This window comes from Hydractinia symbiolongicarpus, chromosome 15 (assembly GCF_029227915.1).
Source record: "Hydractinia symbiolongicarpus strain clone_291-10 chromosome 15, HSymV2.1, whole genome shotgun sequence".
Lineage (NCBI taxonomy): Eukaryota > Metazoa > Cnidaria > Hydrozoa > Anthoathecata > Hydractiniidae > Hydractinia > Hydractinia symbiolongicarpus.
In genome coordinates this window covers 8,154,682-8,182,540 of record NC_079889.1, presented here as the reverse complement: position 1 = coordinate 8,182,540, position 27,859 = coordinate 8,154,682, and the positions used below count along the sequence as shown (strand labels likewise).

Here is a 27,859-nt window from a genome sequence, read left to right as displayed (position 1 = left end):
CTGCTTTTGGAAAAAGATGTACAAAATATCATATTTTTTTCGGCTTTAGAACTCACACGGATTGTGTCAATAAATTTCAAAACAAATTAACGAAAAAAAGATATGTTAAGAACAAAACAAACGCGAATACAATAGTTGAGCTCAGAGCTATTACATGGAACGCAACACCGATCAAGCATATTGTAAAGATAACACAGCTGCCGACAGTTGCGCTGTGATTTTTCATAATTACATGCAAATGTTGCAAATATTCGCAAAACTTGTCAACTGCTCTCTACGGCAGGTGCCTTTTCCAGTTAAAAGTAGATATTCCTATTGTTAAGTGTTAATACGCCAATCCGGCTGTAGGATGGAGGATTTTTGTCAGAAACAGCTGCACGGTGTAAAATGTAGCATGTAGGAATATGCTCACACTAATTAAAAAAAAATCAAAACAATAGTTTCTAAGATTGGATTATTTTAAGTTCGCCATTTGGACATTTCAAAAGGGATGTGATGTAGTGAAAAGATACAGCTGTATCCGACACTGTCAATCGTAAGTATTTTAATGCGTTTTCAACCCTTTGTTGAATTTTAAAACTTTCCATTAAAAAAAGTACAATATCAAAATATAAGTCAAAAATTGTAACCTTGTAGTATTTCGATTCTTGGCAAAGTCATTCCGAAGCATGAATCTATTTTTTCTGATTAGCATTGAGTATGAAAATGTTACAATAGGCGGTTGTCTGATGAAGCGGTTGCTGTGCTTCCAGAACTTTTGGGGTTAAATTGGAGCTTTACGAAATGTACTGCGCGTTCTATATTTATAACAGCACCAACAGAACTTGAAAAGGCCATCCTGGTTAAATTATCGTAAAGAATCAATATAAGCCTTTTTTTCTGAACGTTAATTAACATAATTATCATTTTTTTTATTCTAAAGTTCCTTAAATTTGGAAAGGTCTAATAAAACCTCTTGCTGAAAAAATTTGTATAAATATTTTCCTCATGGTTGCTTGTAGCAGACAAGAGTTTTAGCGTCAAATTGGACAAGAAAATTTTAAATTTTTTTAAAAAAAAGTATGGCTTCTGTGCTAATTTCACTTTCTGTCCTCAAAATGATCTCCAATGAATTGTAAAATTGAGAAAAAATTGTTTTGTCATTATTTTTGTTCAAATTCATGATTCATAAATTGTTCCGGTGTTCGCACAATATTCTATTCAAATTATCAACTCCTTTGCTTTACAAATTGACAATACGCCACCATCGTCAATTCTGTAGCTGAATTAGCCACTGTACTACAATAAGTGAATTATTTATTTTTCTATCTATATATTTATGTGCTTTATCTTTAAAATGTAGGAACTTAAAAATTGACGAGTGAGTTTGTTTGATGTTATTGAATTATTCATTTTAAAACATAGTATTTATTTAACTTTCAAAGGAGTTCTGTTTCATTCCTTAACTTCTCATAGAAAAGAGTATTTATTTAACGTAAGGTATTTTTGTTTGTTTCTTTTTTTCTTCGCACATTTGTTTCAGTTTTTATTGTGTATTTGTTAATTTTTGCTAAAAGAAAACATATTGCTATTTGAAGATATCTTTATTTGCGTTTGTTTGTCTCATCTAACATTTAATTATTAAAAAAATATATTTGGAAGAACACGCCCGTAACCGGTCCCAAGTAAAAAACGTATTTCTAACATAAGGGGCGGAGAAGATAAGATTTATAACATCCGGAAATTAACCGAATCGTGTTATGAGGGACGGAGAAGTTAAAAAAGACAGAACTCAAGTAATTGAAGTTTTGTTTCTTTTTAAATAATATAAATGATAAAAACATGTTATGATTATTTAGTAGAATTTGGTAATAATAAAACAACAGCAACAAACACTTCTAGACTGCAATCTCGCCTTCAGATTTATTCCATTTAATATGGCGACATACATTTCCTAGCCGATGAATTTTCTCTTGACCTTTACAGGTGACCTCTAATTCTTAAACTCGCTGCGTTAAGTTTTTTGGCCAATGGCTTTAAAAATATTTTAGAAAAACTATATAACTCTCCCTCTAAATCGATTACCCTATGAACCACCCCCCCCCCCTCGCCTTAATTCGTAATACTCCTATAAATAACCGCCCCCTCCCCTTCCAACTCTTTAAATCGAATACCCCTGTGAATCGTCCCCCCGCGCTAATTCGTAAATCCCTATGATTTCCTTCCTTTCCCAACTTTTTGAATCAAACACCTTTTTCAAATCCAATTAATTTTTAATCCTTGCAAATGTTACATTGTGATTTCTAATAGTAACGCTTTTATGATAAAGTAAAAAAATAATTTTTTTACATACTTAAATGAATGTTCATAATCATACTGTTTGTTTACAGTGAATGGAGAAAAACCACAATTAAATCCTGAGTTTGTTTTCTGTAGGTGTTTCTTGTTAAAAAAAAAACGCTGCCCTCTGTAAACACAACATTTGATGAAAAAATGTCGCTCTTTCTAAAATTGCACACTAGAATTTATTTTTGAAACCCTATTTGGGACAATGTTGATAAATATGAACAGAGAAATAATGCAGCTTTTGTGAGCATTTTTATAACACACTTTTGTAAAGCCTGAAGCAGTAATGTTTAAAAAGATACTTCGCTATGTACGAATCACGTTTAAAACTAAATTCACGCGCCTACCAAACAGCAGTAAATGTTGACGTCATTGCGAATTGCTAACGTCAGCAAAAATGCAAATTAATTGAAGGTGCTTAAATTCACCACCCAGGTAAAAACAATTCGCAATGTAAAATGCAAATATGATATTTTGTTTAACTTCACGGCGTTACCCATGGCACGGGCGAACGAACAGAAATCTAAATGAAAGGAAAAGAATTTTAGCAACAAAATAATTTCCTTTATTTTAGTTAGTTAGTATATCTATGGTTATTTAGAGAGAGAAAACAGACGAATATATTATATGTTAAAAAGAAATTTTTTGATTGAATTATGTTATTGTGATCTCCCGCATAGTGTCAACAGGAGTTTGGTGAATTCTATGAAATTTTAATTGTTCTTTCTATGTACATTGATTAAAAAAATTGAGGAAGCAATCCAAGTTTTTCAACAACGATCCTTAAAATATAACCAATTTCCATTTCATTAAAGATGGTAGCGTTTTTTTAATATTTTTAGGTTGTTAAAAAAATTTGTTCGCCTGCAAATGCATCGAAGTGACTCGTCTTAGCCTCCAAAGCTGCCAAAATGCAGGCGTGGTAGACAGAAAAAGTTTTAATGTTCCCAGTTACGAAATGCTGCGGCCAAGAAAGCGGCCTTGAACGAGTTCATATCTTGCAGACATTTTTTAAAATAGAATTTTCCCAATTAAAATTCGAGTTATCCCTTTATTACATCTGTGCGTGCTTATGGTAAAAACAGAACGTGTGCAATCTGGCAGTTCCTTCCTCTATCTCAAAAACCATTACCTGGAATAAAAAAAGTTAAAGTTCTGGATGCAAGACGTTATTGCACAACATTCTACGCCATCAGAATGTACACAAAGCGTAAGAAATTACAGATATAATTTAAATCAATTCAATGAAAAGAAGTTGTAAAATAATAATGTCTGACCAAAAAATAACAATCACGCGCTTTTGATTTTGTTAGCTCAAAAAATCCCTCCCGCTTTGAACAAAACAAAAGATGTATTTAGAAAGTTAAATAAAAGAAGAATTAAGGGAATTTTTGATAAGAAATTATCAGTAAAAATGTATACAACTAACTACACCTGTAATAGAACAAAAAATATTTTAGATTTAATCAAAATCTTGATTCTATTGTTTATATGTATTCTACATTTCTTTTATTTTTTCGTTTGAACCTACAGTAGCATACGTGCGTAGAAAATTCTATTTTTTTTGTCTTCGATAAACATAGGAGGCACGTATTCTTTTTAAATATTAAATAATATATGATTGTTTCTTATTTGATTAAAATATTTCTGTTCGCTCTTTCTTATCCTTTCGTTTTTCTTAAAAGAAAAGTGTTTTAACAGTACAGTCTTTTAAAAGTATGCTACTTTATTATTTGTGCTTTTATGTGTGTAGTTTTTATTTTACTTATATTTTGCTTAACATTATCAGCTTTTTCACTCAATCGCTCACACACAGGCGCTTAACTGCTTCCGTTTATTTTTAGTAAAAATGGCGCACTATCTATTCCTTGCTATATCTATGATCGTTCTTGGTAATAAGCCTGTCGCTTCTGTAATTGTTTGGGATGAAAATTTTTTGCCGCCAGATCAAACGATACTCATTCAACAAAAGTATCTCAAAGACAAATACACTAAGGTATTTTTTTATATTGTATGATAATTTTTTTCTGGCGATTTAGCGATGACCAAGTTTAGACAAACGTTTGCAACATATCGACCAACATATTCGTGTAGTTTAACAACGTTTATCATTCATTCATTCATTCATTCATTCATTCACTTATTCAATTAATCATTCGTTTAACCATTCATTATTTATTCATTATGCATATACTTTAGATCAACGATAGTCTGGCAGATTACGAAGCGTTAGTAAAACCGCTCAAGAAGTATTCCATAGATGAAAAATGCGACAGCGGAATGGATTTCGGAGTAGGATTTCAAGTTTACACTCCATATGTAAATGCAGGCATGGACTTCGACGGTAAGTGTGTCAGAATTTATCGTTAATCCGGATCCGGATAGCTTACAAATAATCTTTTTACTTTTCAATTAATCGAAATTTGAAAAATACCTTCAGTAAGGACTGACGCAAATGCATGTAATAAAAATATAATACTCTCATCTGCAAACCTGCATTTTTAAAAATGCTGATAAGGGAGAGAACAAATTAACCGTATTTTTCGGCATTATTGCTTAGGGAATTCAATTTTGTCTGGAATAATACCGCACATCACAAGAGATGCAATGAGGTTTTGCTGCCCTAAAAGCAATTTCACATTTGGACATCTTTTCGATTCCATATCGGATATTGAAGAACATTTTGAGTCTGACACTGAAATTGATTTATCGTTTCCCGTTTATGGTAAGTTTCGAAATTATCTTTATATTTACTGACATGCAACAAGAAAAATATCTCCAAATGTTTTTATTTGGAACAGGCTTATAAGATACGCTGGAAGTGCTTTGAACTTATAACTCGCAAATTATTACTGATATGCCGCCAATAAGTACTTTAGCAAAATGCTCTTCGATAATGCATTTAAAGCTAAAAATAATCTAACATTCATATTTTATTTTGTAGGGCTTGACGGGAAACATTCGAAAGAATTTAAAGACTTCCCCTTCATACCAGTTGTTACAGCACCAAGAATAGTTTTACTTGTTCCTGACCAATTATTCCAGGACTTAAATACAAGAACCCAGGTGCTCATGAAAACAATATTTAACACTTGGCCGATGTTAATCTTCATTATAGTGTCGGCTATGTTGGCTGGTTTGACAGTATGGCTATTGGTAAGATGTGTTAGATTCATATTATGAAACAGGCAGTGTGGTGTAGTGGTAGAATATTTGACTTGAAATCATAAAGTTGCAGGTTCGATTCTTTCAATCTGGCGCACTTTAAATATGTAGTGTTGTCAGCCAATTTGGAGACGTCTACTGACCAACAATTAGCATATGTGGCAGGCAAGCCAGTTAGAGAAATGCAATGTGTATCTCTAGCGAGTAGTGAAACTTAGCTACTGTTCAAATAGAAAAATAGCCAGACTTTCTTATAATTAGCATTTTTAATTTACCTTTCTTTGATATGGCATCATTGAACGGAAAGTATCTGTTAGATTTATTTTCCACTGTTTGTTTTTTGTGCATTAATGCTCAAGGGGAGCAAAAAACATACTAATCAAGACACGAGGTCTAATTAGAAAAAAAATATTCGTATTATTATTCCCCAATTTAAATCTGAGCATAGTAATAAATACCGACAAAGAAGTATAGCCCTGTTTGGTCCGAATAAAAAAAAATAGAAAAAAAGGTTAATGGAAAAGATAAATATAACTCCACAAATAATTGTTCCCGTCTTTAGATGTTACACATTAGTAGTGGGCTATGTTGATGTCCATCGGATCAAAAGTTAATTATATTATTTGTTTTTGTAGGATAAAAAGAAAAACGCACAAGAATTCCCACCGACATTTTTCTCGGGCGCATGGGAAGGGATTTGGTGGGCTTTTGTTACCATGACAACCGTTGGGTAAGTACTGATAAAAGTAATCGCTTGAAACTTACTAGACAGATTCAGTGTTACATCATAAATTGAATAAAGATAAGTTCAATACATTCAACATTCTCTTATGTTCACACCACATAGATTGGTCCCAGATTGTATGTCTTAACATATTGTATGTCTTAACATAAAGAAAAGACATTCTGACGATTAAGAATTAGTTATAAGTTTAGGTTGTTTCTATGTCTTTATTGTCGAATGATAAGATTTGCGCCAAGTGCGTTGCGTTGGTACAAATGGAAATGCTTAACACAGCACCATTTCGTGCGATCTCGTGGATATAGGTTTAGGAGATTTTTACGAAGCAAAAGAGAAGCCCTAGTAACGATATTAAATTTTCATCAATAATAGTCTTGTATCTACAAAGCATAGAACTATCAGATTATGCATTTGTTTCTAGCTATGGCGATCGCTCTCCAAAATCTCTCTACGCTCGTGCATTTTGTATCATGTGGATTCTAATGGGGATTATTCTAATTTCACTTTTCACTGGTTTGGTCACAGCAGCTTTATCAGCAAGTGCGACACCTGTTTTCAATGTTCCTGGTGCAAAGGTCAGACATTCTTTCTACAGTTCATAAATATAAATAACATTACATTTATCTGGGAGGAGCAATTATAAAATTACGCATGCGCGTAATCCTTGATAAGGCATAACAGAGTTGATGACGTTATTGATGTTGTGATAACGTCATAATTTTTCAAAATTCTAGATTTTAAATCAAAAGAAGGCTATATCTTAAAACTTAGTGTCCTTTAGACACTCTTGTTCGTTTTTTCTCCCTACAAGGTAAAGTGCTTTCATGGTCGCTCTACCCAAAGGCGATAGGATAAACAAAAACTTTATTTTAGTATTTACCATATTTTGTCCATTCGCATGGTAATCTTGACCATTCTTAAAAATATTTCACAGATTGGTGCAGTTCGTGGAAGTATTGAATATCAGGTTGGAGTTGGAATGAATGCTGAAATGACTGGTAAGAAAAACGTTAGAAATTATTTAATTTTTTCTTCTGCTGATCAATTTATTGTTTGTTTGCTAAACAGAATGCACAAGAATGAATTTTATACACGAATCTTGACTTCATCAAAAACACATTTTCAATAAGCTAACGTTTAGAAGTTTCGTTATAGAAATTACTGCCGTGGTAAAATTTGATAAAAGATCGTTGAGGGGTGTAGGCATAATGATTACAGAGCATAACGAATTGTAAATTTGAAAATCATTTTGGCTTTTATACTAGTCTGCCCAGCACCAAATCAATTGTTAGGGTCACGTCTAAACAATTAGTCCCAAAGTGTAACCCTTTTGCAGTAACCAATAGAATGCTGCTAATATACCTAACGCCTTCCATATTTTTGATTGAATTTCTTTTTGCAAATTAAAATAATTTAAGCAAATAATGTAATACAATGATTGTATTTTTATTTTTTATATTTTGCTCCGAATGAACCTACTCTGATGGAAAACTATGCTTTTGTTCATCAATTTATTGATATCTGAAAAGTGATGTGGTAAAATAATTAAAGTAGACGTTTGGAAGGGAGTTACGTTTAGCAATAAAAAAATACACAACACAATACGTGTAAAATACAAAATATTTTGTATTTCACACGTTCTTAATTTAATACGGGTTTCTCGTATTCGATTGCGCAATACTTCGCTATACATGGAAACGAGGCTTGGAATGGTAAAATGTAAACAAAGTAGGCGAAATGTTTAACTAGAAAACTACCGTCTTTCATAAAACCGCGGAAATTTAAACTGTGAAAAAAACCCCTTAATTTTTCGAGTCGCAAAAGTAACAACTCGCCAAAATTGCTAGCCTTTCAACTGTAGCCGTCTATACCACCTCCAGATTACTCAAGTTTTGCTTTTATCATTTAGCATATGAAAACCATCACAAACTGTTAGAGGTTTTATTAAACAAACGCAAGGTTCTTCACGCAGCAATGATTGACAATTTTATACTAACAGCAAGCGCTGACGTGCTAAAAAAGAACAAATTGAGATTAGTGAGAGAGATTAGCCACCCAGTCACGTATGGGATTGTAATGGGATTAAACTCGACCAAAACTGAAAAGTGCTTCCGCAAGTATGTCAGACATTATCCTCAAAAAATATTTGAAATTATTGCTGATAAACTTATTCCAGTTAAGGTAAGATTTTCACATTAAGTAATTTTTTTTTGAAGCTATCAGTTGTGATAATAATAATGGAGTGGATAATAGCAACCTTTTTCTCAGGGCTTTTTGACTTTTTCATATATTGAAGCAACATTTTCCCACTTAGTAAATAAAAAAGCCAACAGTTCTAGGGTCGCCAACCCTGGGAACAATGGTGCTTAGCCTAGTGGTTATGGAGTTCGCTTTGTAATCACAAGGTTTGTATTTCGGTTCTTTACCACAGCTGCGGGTCAACCCATGCCATGTAAATGAAATTAGGTACACAAACTGGGTCAACCTAATGTATACATTTGGAACACATGACCCACATTGATAACACTGTCTTCGACACTGAGATGGCTAGCATGTATCAATTAATAATAATAAATGCTGAAAACAAATGTTTGTTGGGTCATTGGGGGTGTTGCACTGCCCATGATTTGGGGACAAATAAATTGCAGAAGCGATGCGATACGTATATTTATTGTCAAAGCAGTTATGTCATAGAGGAAAACACTATCTATCTGATTTTTCTGTATTATTTGTAATCTTATTTTATGAAATTTTGTTTTTACATTACGTTCCTAGAACCCGACAGATGAGGTCAGACTAGAAGTCGCTGCAGCAGAAGAATTATTTTACGAAGAAACGGTGTTTAAGGCTGTCGTGTATACAGAAACAGGGCTGTTGGTCTGTGCTTTATTGCTTGGTGTGTCATGGGAAATATTTGTTCGAAATAAAGATTCAGGTAAAATCAATAAAGTTCCAATTTATCACTTGTCTATAAACAAATCGATATGATAATATGTATCATATTGATTTGTGATGTGAATAATATGGAACGCAAAATATCCAGAAACTATTGATACACGATTTTCTTAAGTAATTTGTTTATAAGCAACTGTGTAAGGTTTTGTATAATCACTACCTAACTCCAGAATTGTAATTTTATACTTCAACAAATAACAAGTGACAATAGGATTTACCCTTTGTGCCATCATGGTTGAGTTAGACGATTTAAAGTTTAAGGAATTAACTCACATTAAGTCCAGTACTAATTTTAGCCTAAAAATTAAGAAACTGGAATTCCAGTTAAAATTCGTTGTGTTTATAATTTTTAGCTGCGTATCGCATGGTCGGGAAACTACGTGGAAAACCTTCTTTCAATGACAGTAATTTTGACATGGTAGAGGACACATCGCAGACAAACGCTAACCATGTCCAATCTTCATCTTCGAAAATTGAATCGTTGGTTAAAGAGTATGACGAATTTCATTCGAAATGGATTCAACGTGTTCGACATGTCAACAAAAGAAACGGTAGCACGTCCGATAAAGTGTTTGTTTAAACAAACAAAATCATAGCCAACCAACTAGCTATTCCACCAATTTGAAGCTGGTGTTTTGTTTGACCCTTTGTAATAGATTGACTTTTTTTGTCTTTTTATTTTCTTTTTCTTTTGAAATAATTCGAAAAAACTGAAACTCAAAATAAAATTAGTTCTTAACATTGGCTGGAAGGAAATAAACGTTCATTCTCGACATTTTGTGTTTGTGTTTCTTCTGGCTTTAGCAACACTATGAAAGACATCTCCGCAACCTCGATCCCATGGATTGTTGTCTCTCATTGGCGCTGTGCTTATTGATACTCGCCGTTCGATATGCAAAAAGAGACAACAGGTCCTGGCATCGAGGTTGGCATCTCTGCATCTCTTAAATACTAAGTGAAAAAGCTTTCGCAGACAGTAACTTTCGCGAATGAACCATATTGAGAGTTTTTGCGAATATCAACTTCCGCGAATCCATGCTTTTGCAAAATTTCGGGACAGAAACTTTCACGCATGGTTCTGGCTATTGAGAAAGCTTCTGCCTGCGAAAGTTTTCCTGTTTCCTGAGAAAGCTTCTGCCTGCGAAAGTTTTTTCACTTAAAGTAATTGAACTTAAAAAAGTCGTATTTCCATGTGTTTACGTGTTATATTGTCGGAATTTTTTTAAATACAATTTTTTGGTTATTGAATCGAATTATAATTTTTTGGAATGCAAATTAATAACAAAAATGCCTTTATGGACTTGAAATCTCGCGAGCAGAAATTTGGGATTAGACTCTTTCCACAAAAGTCCATTTATGGAACATTCGAAATAAAAAATCGCAAAAATTTGTATTCGCGAAATTAGAAAACTCAACTCGTGGGGCTATTTTTCTTCCATCCCGAAATTTAAAATCTGAAAATACATCAAAAATTTGAGCCTTGTCCTACATTTTTTTTATTATTCGCGATTTTTTTTCTATTTCTACAACATTTGCACCACAATTGTTAATTCAAGTGGAAACCGACTTAGCCAAAACACAGAAATCGCCGAACGTCCAACTCATATAACTTCTCTCAGTTGGATTACAACTAAATGTTTTATATATCGTTGTAGTTTCTCTGTACATATTCAAATGTTTAAATCTTTGTTATGTTTTAAACTTGTAATATTCTTTTTCACTAATAAAATTCAAGTATTCATTCTATTTGGACTAATAAGAAACCTAAAAGCTGTTATTTAAAAGGATAATCGGACTTTTTGCTATATGTCTTTGGGATTCGGTAACACTGCTGTCAGATGGACATTTGTTGTATCGTATGTGCAAGGATGTTGTATGAGCAAAGATGACCTAAGAAGCAAGGCTTTTATCAAACGCTTTGTTTCTCATAACGCTTACTGCTCGGGAAGTGGTACTATTACAGGCCCGGTTAGGACAAATAGGTCAATTATAATAATTCAGTTTAGTTGGGGTTATTTTTAGCGGTTTTGTGGTTTCAGCAGAGTTAAGGAGTGGTCCGCTGCGAAGTTATTTTACCACGAGAGAAGACTAAATCACGGGACTGAAATTATAATTGCCAGGTAAATTTCATCTCTGAAGGTGAGGTAGTTATTAGTGAAAAGAACCACTGCGCCCTGGGTTAATAACAATATGTGTAGTTTATGAGCAAGGGACATTAAACGAAGCAGAGGAGATAAACGCAGGACACACAAGGAGGCATTTCAGAAAATTCAACTAGGCTCGCAACAGAGGTAGTCGAGGGAAACGTAAACGGTCGATAAAATTGGACAAAAAAGAGGACCTGACTATTTTATAGAGCAAAGGGTAAGGTAAATACACCTATAGATCCCGCCTACGCCGTCTGGGCTATAAGACGCCAGCTCAGCGACGGCGACAAGGAGGAGGTTGAAACGAAAGAAACTGCATGAATCTTAGATGGCGTTTCTCGATAAAACACCAGACATTATATTTTGAGTAGGCTTAATCTTCATCGATAAAAACAACAACATTCATATCTATATATACATAAAAATCTAATGACCGCTACGCAGATTTCAGCTATCTCTAATACTTTTACTGTCCGAAAACATGACCTATGAAATGAAGAAAATCTGAACAAATGCAGAATGTTTTTCTAATTCCCAGTTATTACGGTGAATTTATTTTTACGAGCCGAAATTTAAATGACGAATTGTGAATGGTGAATTGTGAATGGCGAATTGTGAATGGCGAATTGTGACTGGCGAATTGCGACTGGCGAATTGTGAATGGTGAATTGTGAATGGCGAATTGTGACTGGCGAATTGTGACTGGCGAACTGTGAATGGCGAATTGTGACTGACGAATTATGAATGGCGAATTCACTGCGCAATTACCTTCTTGATTTTCACGGAATACAAAAACACGTAGAGAAAATGAAAAAAGGTTAAATGGGAACACTCAGTTCACAGCAAAATAATTCACCGCTAAAAAGTAAAAAATGTTTCAAAGGGAAATCAAAACAAACAAAACCTCAGATACATTTCGCTGTCCAATTCTCTTCGTGGAAATCCATCCTAGGGACAGTAAACACAGTCTAAAACTCTAGATAAATTAAAAACTCTAAATACTAAATACAAATAAAAACCATTTTAATTTATTTATTTTTCTTTTACAACATACTCAATTTCATATGCAGAATTAGGCGAGCCAAGAAATGGAGATTGTGACGTTGTTGGCAGTACTTCAGTAGATCCAGCCTTCTCATTATGCTCTCCTTCTCGTTTTATCTGTTTCATCTCTACTTCATCTTTTGTGTTTTCAGCAGGGTTCGGATCAGAAGATTGGGAGGGTGAAACAACACTTGGTCTTGTGTGGTGTGATGAGCCAGCTTGGTCAATCAATATTTTCATATCTTCTCTTAAATCATGCCTCACGAATACTACAATACAAAATAAATAGAAAAAAATAGGAGGAGGCAAGAAGATAAAAAATAGTTAAAATAAACCTCTCAATCAATATGACCCGCATGTAAAATAGAATTTGAAAAAAAAAAAAAAAACAAACAAACAAACAAGCAAACAAGCAAACATACAAACAATAACCACCACATTATATAGGTGACAGACCCGACTTGTAATAAAATATCACAATTATCATTTCCGCTTAAGCATGCAGAAACTCCTTATAGACGTCTTCCTTTATAACACATCTCTACAACAGACACTGTTCTCAGGAAAGAATCAAATGACGGTCGAATTCTTAAATTTTTCTTCTTCTTGCAACACCAGCCCCTTGGCACACTTTTCGGATGATTTCACTTTACTCCAGAGCAGGGTTTGGGAGTAAAAGAATTATTTTGTAGTGGGCGCTTTTCTTACATTCCGATTGTTGCCGCTATAGAGGATTCCCATTGTAGTATTATCGACCCATCTACTAAACGCATATTATAAGGGAATACGCATTTCATTATTTGGTTTTGAAAAGTTAGCCTTTAAATTGTAACTCATAAATTACAAAGAAGACTTACTTGACAGTAGCACTGGTAGAAATATGAGACCATGTATCAAGCCGAGCAGTACAATACCAAACACCATTTTGAAGAAAATACGGAACCCCTCGGCAGCAGAAAACGCAGTTACTAGCATACCAAGAAATGTGCTAACTCCTAAAAAGACAACTATTGTGCTGAATGGAAACAGAAGAAATGCCCATAAACCAAATTAGATCGGAAAGCGAAGAAAACACAGGAGATGTGTCAGAAACATTCTAAAGTATTGTTAAAAAGATTATACGGATATCTGTTTCTGGCTACCTACTTTTAGTAACGTTAATGTAGGGTGGGGGGAGGAACATCAAACCAAAACATTTTCCCACCTATTTACATTTAATAAAACCCTGCCCTATATTAAAAAAAGGAAAATCCATCTCCTATATAACCAAATTGGGAGGGATTTTCCTAATTTTTAAAATTACATCACTTCATAATTCAATAAAACTCTTTAAAACCAACATAATGTAACATACCGTAATGCTTCGAATAAACGCCCGGGGAGTTTATTAAATTTTTTGACAATTTGGGGGGTGTCAATTCGAGGGGGGCGTTTAAAAGAGGGGCGTTTATTAAATTTTTTACACGTCGTCTTTTTGCGGTTTTTAAGGATACCTATAATATATATCTTCACAACAGAAAATAAATGATATTCACATGTTTTAGAGAATGAACTTCAAAAGTGAAAAGCTCAGTTTCTAACTATAAACCTAAGATTTAGTAAAAAAGAAAGTAAGTAAGTATACTTTTACTATCGCCTCGCATAAACTCCCTTATGAGAGAGGGGCGTCTACTCGAGGGGGGCGTCTATTAGAGGAGGATCTTTACTTATAATATGACTGAAAAAGAGGGGCGTCTATTCGAGTGGGCGTTTAATAGAAGGGGCGTTTATTCGAAGCATTACGGTAAGAAATAATTTTATTAACACAATTTGAATAAATATGTACCCCTTGCCCCCCACCCGCTTCCCAGCAATCGTTTACAATCTATTCCAGACTTAAAAATGAATGAAAATCCACCCTTTTTGATAACAACCGACTCACCCCTTCCCCTCTTCTCTCCTCCCCTTCCTCCCTCTCTCACTCCCTTAATATAATAAAAATTACGTACCTCCGTTGAGAACACTATTTCCCATCGTTCCTAACGCTTCCACCACTCTCTCCTCCGGTGTGTCTTTTTGTGATATAGTGTATGCGTGAGCGATATGACAAGTGTAATCAACGGAGAAGCCAATAGCAGTGATTATAACCATCATAGCAATTGCGTCCAATGAGACGTTCCACGCAGACATCAAACCGAGTAACTCAAATAACAAGCTAACAAAACTCAAACAAACCATAACAGTGATGCCTGGATGTGTTAGATACGGTAACGTGATCAGTAAAATCGTACCGGCGCAAATAGCTAAATTTCGGATGGTATCGTTAAGAATGGCAGCGAATTGTTCGGCGTAGATAAACATGATGGATATTGGGAAGACGCTGTTCAATTTTGATTTCTCTTCTAAGTCAGTTCGAATGGTTTTCATGGCTTCAGCTTGATTTATAGCGTCATTGTCGTTCTCGTAGAAGAAAATAACACGTGTAGCGTGAATTTGACCATGTTCGAACGTGACATCCGCTTTATACATGGGCGCACTGCTTAAAAAACCTGTTATATTTTGATCAAACGTCGTGTTCGGAACAAGTCGAAGCCATTCCTCGTATGCTGTCAACCAATTCATAGTTTTGTTTAAGTAGCGAGAATTCTCGCAAGCAATTCGGTCCAATTTCCGCATCTCGGCTCTAACAATTGGTGACGAATAATTAGTTTTCGGCGGAACAATAACGGAAACGTCGTAACCGGACGGAAAGATCAGATCTCGCGTATCGGCAAACTTTCTAAAGTACGAGCCGTCCGTAGCTATCTTCTTCCAATGAAACTTTTGCGAAATTTGTGTGGTGCCGTAAATACCAGCAGCTAAAAACGCGCATGCGCATACGAAGACGATTACTTTCACCGGAGTTTTCATGATCAACCGTGCCCATTTGATAAGGTACTAAAGTGAAAAGAGTTGTGTTGTGGAAGGAAGTGTAAGATAACTCATAACTAAAATATCAATATTATTGCGTTTTTATTTACAATGTAGTAGAGATCGTAGATTTGTTTGTATGCAACTTTTTGAGAGTAAAAAAAAAACGAATTCTTATCTGGAAAGGAAAAGAGCTATATTTTGATAGGAAATATGTATTATTAAGAACAAGAAGCCCTGGGGGCTCTAAGAATTTCCGCGCGCTACGAAAATATTTGATGAAAACCTGCTAATTCGTTGTGTTATTGTGCCAAACATTCGAAGGGGTTTGGTGCATGAACCTCCGAAGATAAAGTACACCAGTGACATTATATCTTACAACAAACGCAAACAAAACGAAGCGTGTCATAATAAACTCACATTTTAAAAGAGATTGCTAACAAAAAATACAGCTTATCATTCATGGTTGAGAGTCTTGCGATTGAAACGTTTATGGTCTTAAACGGCATTAGTTGACAAAAAATTAAAATTTTGACTAACTTTCAAAATTTTGAATTACTTTTTTTATTAACTGTGTCAATTTTTGTCGAAAGTAAAACATTTTAATTTTTATATAAATTTTGACCTGAAATGACATTTAGGTTACAAAAAATCAAACTTTTGTACCATCATCATTTTCAGCATACTTTTTTTGATAATTGTGCCAAAATTTGTCAAAAATAAAGTAGTTTTAATTTTTGGACCAATTTTAGCCTAAAATGACATTTAAGGTGGCAAAAAATCAAAATTTTGATGTCACCATCATGTTCAGCATACTTTATTTGTTTACTGTGCCAAATTTTGTTAAAAATAAAGTAGTCTTAATTTTTGGACCAATTTTGGCCTGAAATGACATTTGGGTAAGAAGAAATCAAAATTTTGATGTCACCATCATGTTCAGCATACTTTATTTGTTAACTGTTCCAAATTTCGTTGAAAATAAAGTAGTTCTAATTTTTGGACCAATTTTGGCCTAAAATGACATTTAGGTGACAAAAATCAAAATTATTATGTCACCATTATGTTCAGCATACTTTTTTTGTTAACTGTGCCAAATTTTGTCGAAAACAAATACCAATTTTGGCCTGAAGCGTCAATACTAAACTTCCCAGTAGTTAAGGAGCTTGGGTACGAAGTTTGCATCTGTGTCCGTCAACGTGAAATCCCAGGGTCGATTTTTTCTCAAAAAATGCTCCAAAAGAAAAAAACGACGGTTTTAAAGAATTTCCTACGCCTTCGGGCGCGGAAATTCAATTATTAAACCGAGAGAAACTGCTGTGGTGGGCTTTACCACTAATACACAATTGCGAAAAAAATCGCTAAATAATTTTTTTAACCGATAAATTTTTCATTAAATCTAAAACATTTCATTTTTCTTTCAAACGCATGCTTGTGACAATACTTTGAAAATTCTTGGGTCCAGTCTGTCAGGATGGCTATGCTTTTTAGAACCATGATGACAAGGGGAATGTTACCTAACTTGGAATGTAACGAAGTCGCAAAATATTCTGCAGAAATGCGAAGATTTCGCGATTTTTAAAACCGTAAAAGTTCTGACTACAAAGTGAACTTACCTAGGAGATAATTCTCCTATCCGATTTGTAAACAAAAATGTCAATACCTTCCGAGAAAGCTTTTCTGTCTGGTTTAACCACGGATTAGTCTTGTCGTGATCCTTCACTTCGTAACACGGACAAATATCTTTTCTCCCATTTTCGACTCTCAGTATGTCGGCCGTCAGCAAGGCCAGAAATAAAGTGATAACAGCAGCGTATGCGAAAAAGATAGACAGGGCGGCGTAAACACAAAAGTAGTGAATAGCTGGAAAAGCACTGACGGTGGAAACGGCGAAAGCCACTAAGTCTGTCGTTGTTGTCATAGTGATAGAACCGCCCACGTGTTTCATGGCAACCACCAATCGCTCTGGTCCTCTTATATTAGGGTCGGTATTGTCCATCGCATCAACGATGATAAACAAATTATCCATACCTGAATTTTGAATCAATGCAAAGACGAAAACTGGAAGGTAGACATGGTACATGTTTTTTTTTATAAGTGAAAATTTGAAGTTGGGCTGGGATATGGTTATGTGTAAAACACAGTTATACACTTTTTTCTAAAAATCTCAAACGCTGCCCTATAAACTAAAAAAGGGTAAGATGAAACAGTCCTATTTTTAGCTTTATAGGAACAGCCGCAAAACTAAGGGTACAATTACAGAAGGCCAAGTTCCGAAAGTGTAATAAAGCTGTAATAAAAGTGTAATAAAAGACTGCTTAATTAAAATACCCATAAAACCACGCATCAGAAGGACTCACCAAGGCTGAGAAATATGCTTGTGCGTATGCTTTCCCTATCTGAGCCCTAATATACTTATTCATATATTCGGTTATACTTATAAAAACATGTACCCTAACTTATGCGGGTACAAAATTTCGCAAATTTCGCAAATTTAATTTTTGCGAATAAATTAGAGAATGCATTATTTTACAACATATTTAGAAATCCAAAGAGGTAAAACATCTTTAATTAAACTATCAATTCTTAAACTTCAAGAAAATTGAGTGGACGCGTTTTTATGAGAATCCTTATAAAAAACTGTACTGAGAAACAACAACAACAACAAAAACACTTTCCAGAATTATAAGCAGCCAACATTTCTAAAAAATCAAAAAAAGTTGCTTGAATCCTGCGTAAAACCTTTTTAAGATTTAACAATGTACGACAAAACCGCATAACATTGATCATATCAGGTTGCCACTTTTTTTGTAGAGTAAAATTTGGGCAGATTTGAGTATATTAAACTTTGAGAAAATGACAATTTCATAAAAAAATTGAGAAGATTTGAGCACATTTCTTGCTGTCCCAAAGAAATTGAGAATATTTGAAAAATTTCTAATGGTGTTGTGGTGACTAAAAAACAAATTATTTTTATACCGTTGACGCTAAACCTATGCTGTATTTCTATGCATTTTAAAAGTACACCATTCAACAGTTTGCAAAACTAAAATAAGCTTTGAGATTGATGTTATCAAAAATGTGCCTTTGGAGGAGATCTGACGAAAACTGAGGAGTTTAAAAAAGACTTTTTAAAATTGAAGAAGCAACCCTGACTATTGCCGTTAGCAGAACCGTACCTAAATAAGACTGTATTGGCATACGACTAAACCGCTGCGTAGCGATAAAAATATTTGAAAACATGCATTTGTAATCACAAAAAAACATTGCATTTAAGCGGTATTGAATCCAATAACAAAATTTCTGGACAAGGTCTAAATCTTCCACAAAAAGAAAAAAAGACAAGCTAATTTGCTTACCTATACCCAACACAAGAAACATCAGAATTCCTGTTATCGCAACAAAATTCGTACCCACCCACATAGCTAAGCCGAATCCACAGCCTACACCAAGAACAATAACAAAGATGCCAGCAATCCCGATCAACAAGTGGCCAGTGACTGGGTTTTTAATTCGTAAAAATACAGACAAGCAGAAGCCAATCATTAGTATGAACGCAACACTAAACAATGGCAGATCACCAAGTGTGCTCTCTAGTATCGCATCATCGCGCGTCCTGGCGGAAAAGTAAAACAAATTAATACCATCCTTAGAAAAGTTATCTGTGTATTTTTCGCACACATCTAAAAAGGTTTTCTCCCACGCCAGCACGTTATCGTAGTCAGCGTCGTCCGTATTCACATATTTAACATAGTACACCATCCTAACCGCGTTCGCAGAATTAACAGACAAACCAGTGCCGTTGTAGTTGCCCAATAAGTTTTCGAAATTTAAAGCCGCGGGGCGACCGTTGCGGAACAGCCATTGCGGCTTGTGTAACCATTTATTCATAGTGGCTTTAATTACGGTAGAATTAGCAGCTTGAATCAATGACGTATTATAACCGAACACTTCCAGTGGGCTTAAAAAAAGACACCCACCGCTAGAATTGTCTACATTAACACATATATCTTGAAAATCACGTGTTGCTATGATCTTCTCGTGAAGTTCTAAAGCTTTCGAAAAAATCACATTGCTGTTCAAAATATTCGTTTCACTTCGATCAGGCATCACAATAAATTCTTCAGTTCGAAATTTGAGTTGGAAAAATTCTTCGCCTTTATCTAAATCTTTGAACGCATGACTACCCTGCGGAATAAATAACTCCTCATTTCTTGATATCGGATTGATTCGGATTGCTCCAAGCGCTAACAGAATCACCAGCAACAAACTCACTGCGATTACTAAACGGAAGTGTTTGGTTACAAATCGTGCGTGGGATTCGAATAAGCGTTCTATAAAGTTGTTTATCGCTTTGCAGATACGAAGCCATATGATCCATGGAGTACAACTTTTCTTGTCGCCTCTAAAAGATTATACCAGAACATCTTATATACTATATAATTTCGGAGCGTATATATTTTCGCACGTATATATTTTCGCGCGTATATTTCTCGTGTATATAATTTCGCGTGCGTATATTTTCGCGTGTATATAATTTCAAGAGTATATAATGTTTACAGGAAGCATTTTTCGTTTATATTTACAAAGTGGGACAGTTTTTATCGAGAAATGCGTATACTTTCCTTTGCGCGTAGTAATATTCGCAATCTTTCTTTAGGTAACAACCACAAGTTTTGTAATTATTCCAGCACCCGGCAATTTTTTTAAATATGTCAGCACTCAGCAGGCAAATGGAATTAAAGAAATTAAAATTGAAAAGCTGAACAGCTGTACTGATTAATTTTCGCGTCTTTAAAATATTTTACGAGAATTCACCAGAATTAAAACGCATAACCTTACCACAAATGAGGTATAGGTTACACCTTCATAATCTTTGTTGTGGGTAGCAGTGTTCAGACACCAAATTTTTATGTTTTTCTAAAACATTAGCTGTACCTTTTTTATTTTTTTAAATTTAGTATACCGTTAAATCCCGGTTACTTAAACCTTCATGAGATTAACAAATGTTTGAGTTAAACGAAGCTTCCGTTAAGTAGAATAGAATTTAGTCTAAAATGAGATTATGGTTCGAGTTCAAGCGATTTTTTTAAGAGATGGCAGAATAGTAATCTGGAAAAAGTGCAATCTTGGCGATGGAAAAGACATGTAAGTAAATTGAATTTTCCTTGAATCTCAAAAAACATTATCGATTATATCAGAAGTAAATAAAAACTTATGAAGTGGAAATTCTTTTTCCTCGAGTAAAAAGTTTGAGTTATCCGAATAATTTAGCCTCTAATTTAGCCTTGGAGGACGATAAATGGGTCGAGATAACGAATGTTCGAGTTATTTAAGGTTCGAGTTAATGGAAGCTAATTGTCGTTAAATTAGCATGCATGTCACTGTTCAACTTATTTGATCTTGCTCAAGCCTTGTTTTTTGTGGCGTTATTGTTACAGCGCAAAGCTTTGAGTTTTTTTATTTCACTGAAGACTTCCGAGCATGCGTACTTAAAATGTTTACACTGCGTAAGTGGAAAATTTTCCTTTCTGTTCCGTACCGGGGAAAGCAGATTTGAGTTCAACTTTTTCTTTGTGTTTTGTGTAGACAGGTCAGATTATTTAACTTCTTGAGTATTGAGTGTGTTTACTTTCTGCATGCGCACACTAATATGAAGTGAAAATTACCAGTAGAAAATTTCAGTTCTGTTCTTGTTCATTCAATTCTGCGGAAAATATTCCGTGGACTGAAGTGAAAAATAGACTTTACGAGCCTCTCTTTTAAACGAAGATCAAATATAACGTAACAAAATAAACTGTTGTAGCAGGTTATTTTTGTGTAGTGTGATTTGAAATTTCACACTATTATATTTTTAGTGTTTCGAATATTTTATCATTTTTCGGTCAAATAAATAAAATAAATAAAATTCGGGAAGTGTCTAAGTTGTTTTGTAAGTGAGACGTTCGATAGACTCGCATGTCAAAACTCTGCTTTTTTGTATTGCAACCTTTCATTGCAAATTTTCAAAACGCGATCTTTCAGACCCTAATAACTCGTCTTTTAATACATACCACCACGTTACAAAATTAACTTTTAAATAACGCCCTATTATATAATAAGCAGTTTCTCCAAATTTGAACCGCGATTAGAGGTTAAGGACGAGACCTGTACCGATCATGTCGGGTAGCGTTCGGTAGCCCAATTGACCCTCTTTCTAAAATAAAGGGGCACTTTTCATTACCCTAATGAAAACCCTAAATAAATGCTTACATAAGATCTTGATAGCAATAACACGCAAAAGACAGAAAACTATGAAATAACAAAAAAGCGCCGATAGGAAGTGCAAAGATCAACATATTTTTTATGTGAAAACGAAACATTGTGTTCAAATCGCACTGGTCGAATAAAGTAAAATTTAAATGCCATTGGAACGAAAATATTAACAATTAAAAATAAAAATTAATTTGAATAAAACTAGCCCCGTTTTACTAAAGCTAAATAGAAAGGAAGGTCCCAAACGAGTGACAGTTGAAAATCAAAAAACTATATAGAATGATCAACTATAATACAAACAAATGTTTCTTTTTGTAAAATCTGACAGTTTCTTTTATAATTGCCTACTCTGTATCAAAATTATTTAATGGATGTGTGCATTTGTTTAATGGTAGACACTTTCTTATGAAACAGTGGTTAGCCTTAAAAATTCAAATTGAAGTTAGACGAACGGAAAATATTTTGTCCAAGATTGCGTGTAGCTATATTGTAACCACTGAATACTGTTGAGGGCGAGTACTAAATGACAAAGAGATGTTAATTAAACTTAAATTTAAACCATCGATGGTATAGTAAGAAATCAAATTCACACACAAAGATAGATTTGACCTTACTGTTACAGAGTGCGACGGGCAATCAAAAATATAGTATTAGGTATCGTAAATTCCTAAAATTAAGCATATATAGTTTGACAAAGTAAGTATTGGATTGTGGGCTTTCTCCCTTACATCTAAAGATAGATAAAAAAGTAAAGATCAAGTTTGTACAATATTGCTTGATGATTGTAACTTTAAAATAAAAATTCGAGTCTGGGCATATTCTTAGGGTATTCCTAACTTCTGATCCATTTCCAGCCTCGATATTCTAATAAAGTTTATTCTATACATAAAAAATCATGTGAGTGTACATGTTTTTTTTTTTGTGGATAAGAAAAAAGTTCATAAACATTTTATGTTTGAACAAAAGATTGACAATTTACCTCATGTTTTTCTCTCTACGTCAATAATGATATTACACTTAGCGAAGCATCATGTTTTGACTTTTTGTGTACACTTGTCATGGACGTCTGATGTTTTGTTTTTAAATGCTTGCTAAACAAATAATAATCACAATGTCAAAAAAAATTAAATAGGCCTATCAATAAGGGAAGAGCAATCGCTCTTGCTCACACAAGGCTCGTCCAATCCTAAGAAATGATAAACTAGCTGAGCCATTTATTGCTCCCCCAATTCCACAAACAGTTTGTCTGGCTGAGCAATACTAATTAATCTCACAAGGAAATCAATGTTATTTTTTATCATTTGCAGTATAAAAATAACCAAAATATATAAAAAAAGACAAGATAAAATAGATAAAAAAGATTTTGTTATAAAATATGCGTTTATAAACTTATTCTATTTATTCAGATTTCTCGCCCAGTCTAGATTATTGTAATGTTGGCAGAGCGATTTATTGCTCAGGCCTTTAGGCCAAGAAAATTCTATGGCAATTTGCCTAACACAACAAAGTCAATAAAAATACATTACCTTTGTTATTTATAGCTTAAAGATTTGCGTGTTAAACAATTGAAAAAAATACAGCTATTATAACAGACTAGCTGGGTAACATTGAATGTCAAGTTGAGCGCTGAGTACAGGTAGAAATCATACTACGCAAACACAAGCCATGTCGTAACCATATCATTGCAGAAACAGTCACCCATCGTTTTAAATTTTCCTGAATAAGGTCTGATAAAAGTTCAAAAATTAATTAAGAGATACACCAGCACAAGCAGTTAGTACAGATAAACCAGGTCTCAAATATGGTTGACTATTTCAGTAGTGCGCTCTTTGAGGCGTGATGCTTTTCTAAAAATAAGTTTTTTACAACCTTGGTTTAAATAGTATAGACAATAGCATGCCTTATAAGTATTCCATTGAGCTTAAACTTCAACTCAATAATTTTACTTTGTGAAATATACATTTTTGTGAATAATTGTCCGTTTAAATAAAAACAAAGCCTATCTTTATAAAATTATTTGTTAGCAAAAAAATCACAAGTTAATTATTGCTAAACTGTATGCAAAATGGCCCATTGAATCAATAAACTTTAGACTTTTTCCCAAATTTAAATTACAAGAGGTGTGTATATACCTTGTAAAAAGATTTTGAGCTTTCTATTTTAGAGAATATCTAAACTAGTTATTAAAACTAGAGTTTTGTATGTATATAAAGAGTGTTTTATTACTTACCCACATCTGCCAAAAAAAAAACTTTTTTAATGTTTATATTAACAAACTGTGTATATAGCCTTTATTTTTATAACTAACTAAAAAAAGATTGACATAAAAAGTTAATAACTATAACAATACAATCTAAACTGTTATGGTTCTTTATACAGCATCAACACTGATTTATATATAAAAACCAATGCATTTGATAAAGTTAATTGTCCACAAGGACCGAATGTTGTTTAGAGAGATTCATTATTCTCGGTTTAACTTTAGGGGATTTATGTCAACAACCCTTTTCCAATCTGGTCTAGACTGATTTTAACTCAAATTCTTCTGCATTAAGTCTGTCCTTAGTATTTGCCTAGTCTTTCTCGGTCTACCTATAGGTTTTGCCCTATTTTGACCAGCATTTCAAAGTCTACACTACAAGACAGGTATTGCCCAGCATTTCAAAGTCTACACTACAAGACAGGTAACGGCCAAAGGAAATTGGAAAAAAATGTCTTTGTGCATTGACAGGTTTTTGCTGACGTCATCTTTTTAATTTCTTTTTTGTCTAAGTGGATTTTTTCATGGGCCTTATCGACTAGGTGTTTATAACTTCACAATTTCAGCGATTACATACAAACTGAATGTCAGCTCCTAACCTTCCTCCAATACCATTGCACTTCTTATGTATACCCAATCCTTTAAGTTTGACAAAAAACGAGTTACTACTAACCCCTTTCCTGGAAACTACACAAGGCCACTTTCCAACTACAAGGTCACACTTGGCTTAAATGCTACTAATCATGACTTTAGACTTTGCTGCTTTCACTCTTAACCCTTTCTTTTCTAGTCCTTTCTTCCACTTCTCAAACTTTTCAACTAATTCTTCCATTAACTCTGCCATGAAATCCAAATCATTTGCATACAATATATAACTGACATTTTAATTGACTTAATTAAGTGATATTTTTAAATACCTAGACACAATTAGGTATTTCTGTTATTCCACAGCTCTTATGGTTTTTTGCAGACAACCTGGTGATGCAAGTAGGGAAAGTGAGATTTTGGATCCCATTTAACCGGGAAAAACTGGTTTGGTTTAAACACACTAAAATGTTTAGGGAACTGCTGTGAATAATATATATATATATATATATATATATTATCACTTTTTTTATTTGTTTACCAAAAATGCAATTAATAATCCCCACGAAAAGTGTTGTTTCCACATAGAATATCGAGGAATGTACCATGTCTATTATTTCCTGGAGAGGTCATGGCTTAGAAAGGGAGTCCTAGGGTATTTAATGGCTGGTGCATTCCACAGGTCACACAGGTCACAGGTAAAAAATTTAAAATGTTCCAAATTATGTCATTGCAAATAATTTTAGCCATTTCCAGTTTTGATATACAGCTCCATTGCATAATAGGCAATATTATACAGGGAATTTTTAACACTCTTTCAATTTTTAACACTTGTCAGGAGAACTACCACTACCCCTTTATATATATTCTGATTAGAATGTACAAATATAAGCTGCATGTAAACATCTTACGCTACTTAACCGCTCCAACATCAAGTGTTCACAAACTTAGTCCCCGCTTTCTTTAGAGAATTAACACATTTAGAGTCCATGATGACTGATAACATTATAACCACTGTTTTTTATTTTTTGATAGTGACATCGGAAGAGAGCTGGAGAGTCGGATCAACATGTTCCCCTCTACTTTTTTCAATAGATGCCTCTTAAACATTTGTGTTGAAATTGAATTTAAAAAACACACATTCTAAAAAATTTAAATTTTATTTAAAGTGAAAAAAAGTACAAAATATATATATGGATAAAGAAAAAAAGAGTTAAGAAGAGTTAAGTTTATATATTAAGTTTATATCCCACATGTCAAGACTACTTTTGTTTTTTGCGAGTCACCTGGCTTATTAAGGATAGTTGCATTTAATCCATAGTATTGTGTGCTTATGTAACATATGTTATACATGTATATAATATATATATGGAAACTTTTGTAACTGTACACTTTTATGCGAAATATACCTACATGAACATAGAACAAAGCCAATTATTGAGTCAACCTTGTGCTCAGTAAAAAGGTATATATTTGTTTACCAGCGATCAAATGTGAAAATATATCATACACATTCTGCCTCACATATCCTTTAACCACTCCTTCTTCGCTACTTTTGCTATCTATCACTATTATTTCACTCATGTTTACTTTCCCTTCTATTATCTCAAATTGTTAATTTAAGCTGTGAATAAAAATTTTGCATATCAGAATGTTCGACCACGTGGATTAGCAGCCGTGTTGCTGGTGGACATATATTATCAAACACCTTCCAGCAATGGTTTTGCAAGTATATACCACATAGGTGTGAAAAGTATCTGGTAAACTGGCAATTGTTTTTAATTGATTTAATTTTCTCTTATCATAATGCACCTGTGGATAATTTTGGAAACCTTGTTCCAGGGTCTTTTTTAGTCTACACAAAGGCACAGGTCAAATTTGTGTGTTTACGATGCATAATTGTGTATGCATAATTGTGTATGTTGAACGTTAAAAAATATCAAAAGTAAGCCAAAAATATATGGTGATATATTTTAACCTGTGACTTGTGGAATACATCAGCTGGGTATTTAACGCTCATTTTAAGAACACAGTGTGCCATCTCCACCATTACCCTCACAAGGCTGAGGTTAACTGGGGCTATGGAAATATTCGCTCGCCAATATTAAATCGCCAAAGGGAATGGAACCATGGTCTTTCACACGAAGTGCAAGAGATATAACCACTAAGCTAAGGCGTCATATATACTACATATATAGCTAGATAAATAACCTACATAACATAGAATTCATCAATCCCGAAACAGCTAAAAATGGTGGAAGAAAAATGCTAGGGTCACAGGATCCCTAGTTTGTTTGTAGGCTGAGCCTTGCTGTTAAGTGACGTATTTTAGTTGTGGTACTTAGTCCTGTGTATCATTTTGGCACAGTAATAACATCACCACTTTAAAGCCTCACTCCCAAAATGCCCACAAAAGATTTTGTGTAAGCACAAGGTGTAGCTAGCTATAAGAGAAGGTGCCCCTTAAACCTAAAATTAAACATTTTTTGATACAAATAATGAAACTGGTGAACATAAGGAGGGACAGAAACTAAACAGATCAGACATTTAAAAACCAGCTGGCCTGCGAGAGTGTTACAGTAAATAAATCTAAATTGCACGCACTCTCTGTCTGAAAGAAAGGTGCTCACGTTAAGCCATTTACCTGTTTGTCTAAAGACGAGCGTTAACATTGAAAATCGAAAGTATCTTTTCCAGAGTTAACCAATTAACTTAATTAGTACCAGAATTTATCTTGAGTGGCGCAAACACAGGCGCAAGCAACATATTCTTTTTCTGTTTTGTATCCATGTGACCATGTGCGCAGACCTTTTCGCATACTAAAAAATTGCAGGTCTGGGTCTGGGTACAGAACGAGGGATGCCCTAAAAAACAGAAAAAACCTGGCGTGCGCATGGGTCCCATAAAATAAAATTTAGCAAACTATGTAAAAAAAAATACAAGACTTTATCAAAGTTTTTGTGACTAAAAAGCAAATATTTCAGAAGCTTAAAAGAGAAAACCTAACCCTTTTTCTAGTAACAGTGGAGACACATTTGTTGACAAATTTATAAAATTTAAAAAATGCAAATAAAATGCTTACATATTCTCCCTTTTTTATCGCAATATCAACTAAAAATTAAACTAAAAGTATCCAACATTTGTATCTTTTTTGAAAGATGTTTCATCTTATGTAAAATAAAGAAATAACCCCGGGGACGAGGTTGGTCACTTTAAGCAATAATTATGTGTCAGCACTTTTATGTTCAGCCAATCAGCCAACCTCGTCCCCCTTGTATCTTTTCGTCTCGCCGTCCCGAGATAAAAAAGAGACAACAGGTGCTGGGAACGAGATTGCCAATCAACATACCATAGTTATACAGAATCCATTCATTGTTATGATAGAATGTGAGCTGTTGATTGTTTGGCAACAGCATCAGCATAAAACTTTGAAATTAAAATAATCGCAAAATTAAGAAGTTGTTAAATTCAAAATCACAGGCTGAACTTTCATTT

At 34.0% G+C, this 27,859-nt stretch overlaps 2 protein-coding genes across 4 annotated transcripts; one reads left to right on the top strand and one right to left on the bottom strand.

The window, feature by feature from the left end:
- Positions 1 to 393: 393 nt before the first annotated feature.
- Positions 394 to 10,933, top strand: LOC130628874 (uncharacterized). 3 transcript variants are annotated; one of them, XM_057441911.1, is made up of 11 exons: positions 394 to 535; positions 4,170 to 4,321; positions 4,525 to 4,669; positions 4,886 to 5,050; positions 5,270 to 5,481; positions 6,126 to 6,220; positions 6,654 to 6,807; positions 7,167 to 7,230; positions 8,142 to 8,413; positions 9,008 to 9,167; positions 9,541 to 10,933. In XM_057441911.1, exons 2-11 carry the CDS (start codon positions 4,175 to 4,177, stop codon positions 9,765 to 9,767), a joined length of 1,641 nt encoding a protein of 546 aa, XP_057297894.1. In that variant the 5' UTR covers positions 394 to 535; positions 4,170 to 4,174; the 3' UTR covers positions 9,768 to 10,933. The 3 variants fall into 3 exon arrangements, with proteins under 3 accessions (XP_057297894.1, XP_057297892.1, XP_057297895.1); XM_057441909.1 differs by lacking the exon at positions 394 to 535 and adding an exon at positions 3,928 to 4,041; XM_057441912.1 differs by lacking the exon at positions 394 to 535 and having other exon boundaries at positions 4,106 to 4,321.
- Positions 10,934 to 11,656: 723 nt separating this feature from the next.
- Positions 11,657 to 27,406, bottom strand: LOC130628872 (patched domain-containing protein 3-like). The gene is made up of 7 exons (XM_057441907.1): positions 27,009 to 27,406; positions 22,499 to 22,610; positions 18,624 to 19,669; positions 16,928 to 17,295; positions 14,367 to 15,294; positions 13,236 to 13,373; positions 11,657 to 12,647 (listed from the first exon to the last, which is right to left on the bottom strand). The coding sequence occupies exons 2-7, from the start codon at positions 22,501 to 22,503 to the stop codon at positions 12,367 to 12,369; spliced, it is 2,766 nt and encodes a 921-aa protein (XP_057297890.1). The 5' UTR covers positions 22,504 to 22,610; positions 27,009 to 27,406; the 3' UTR covers positions 11,657 to 12,366.
- Between the last annotated feature and the right edge of the window lie 453 nt (positions 27,407 to 27,859).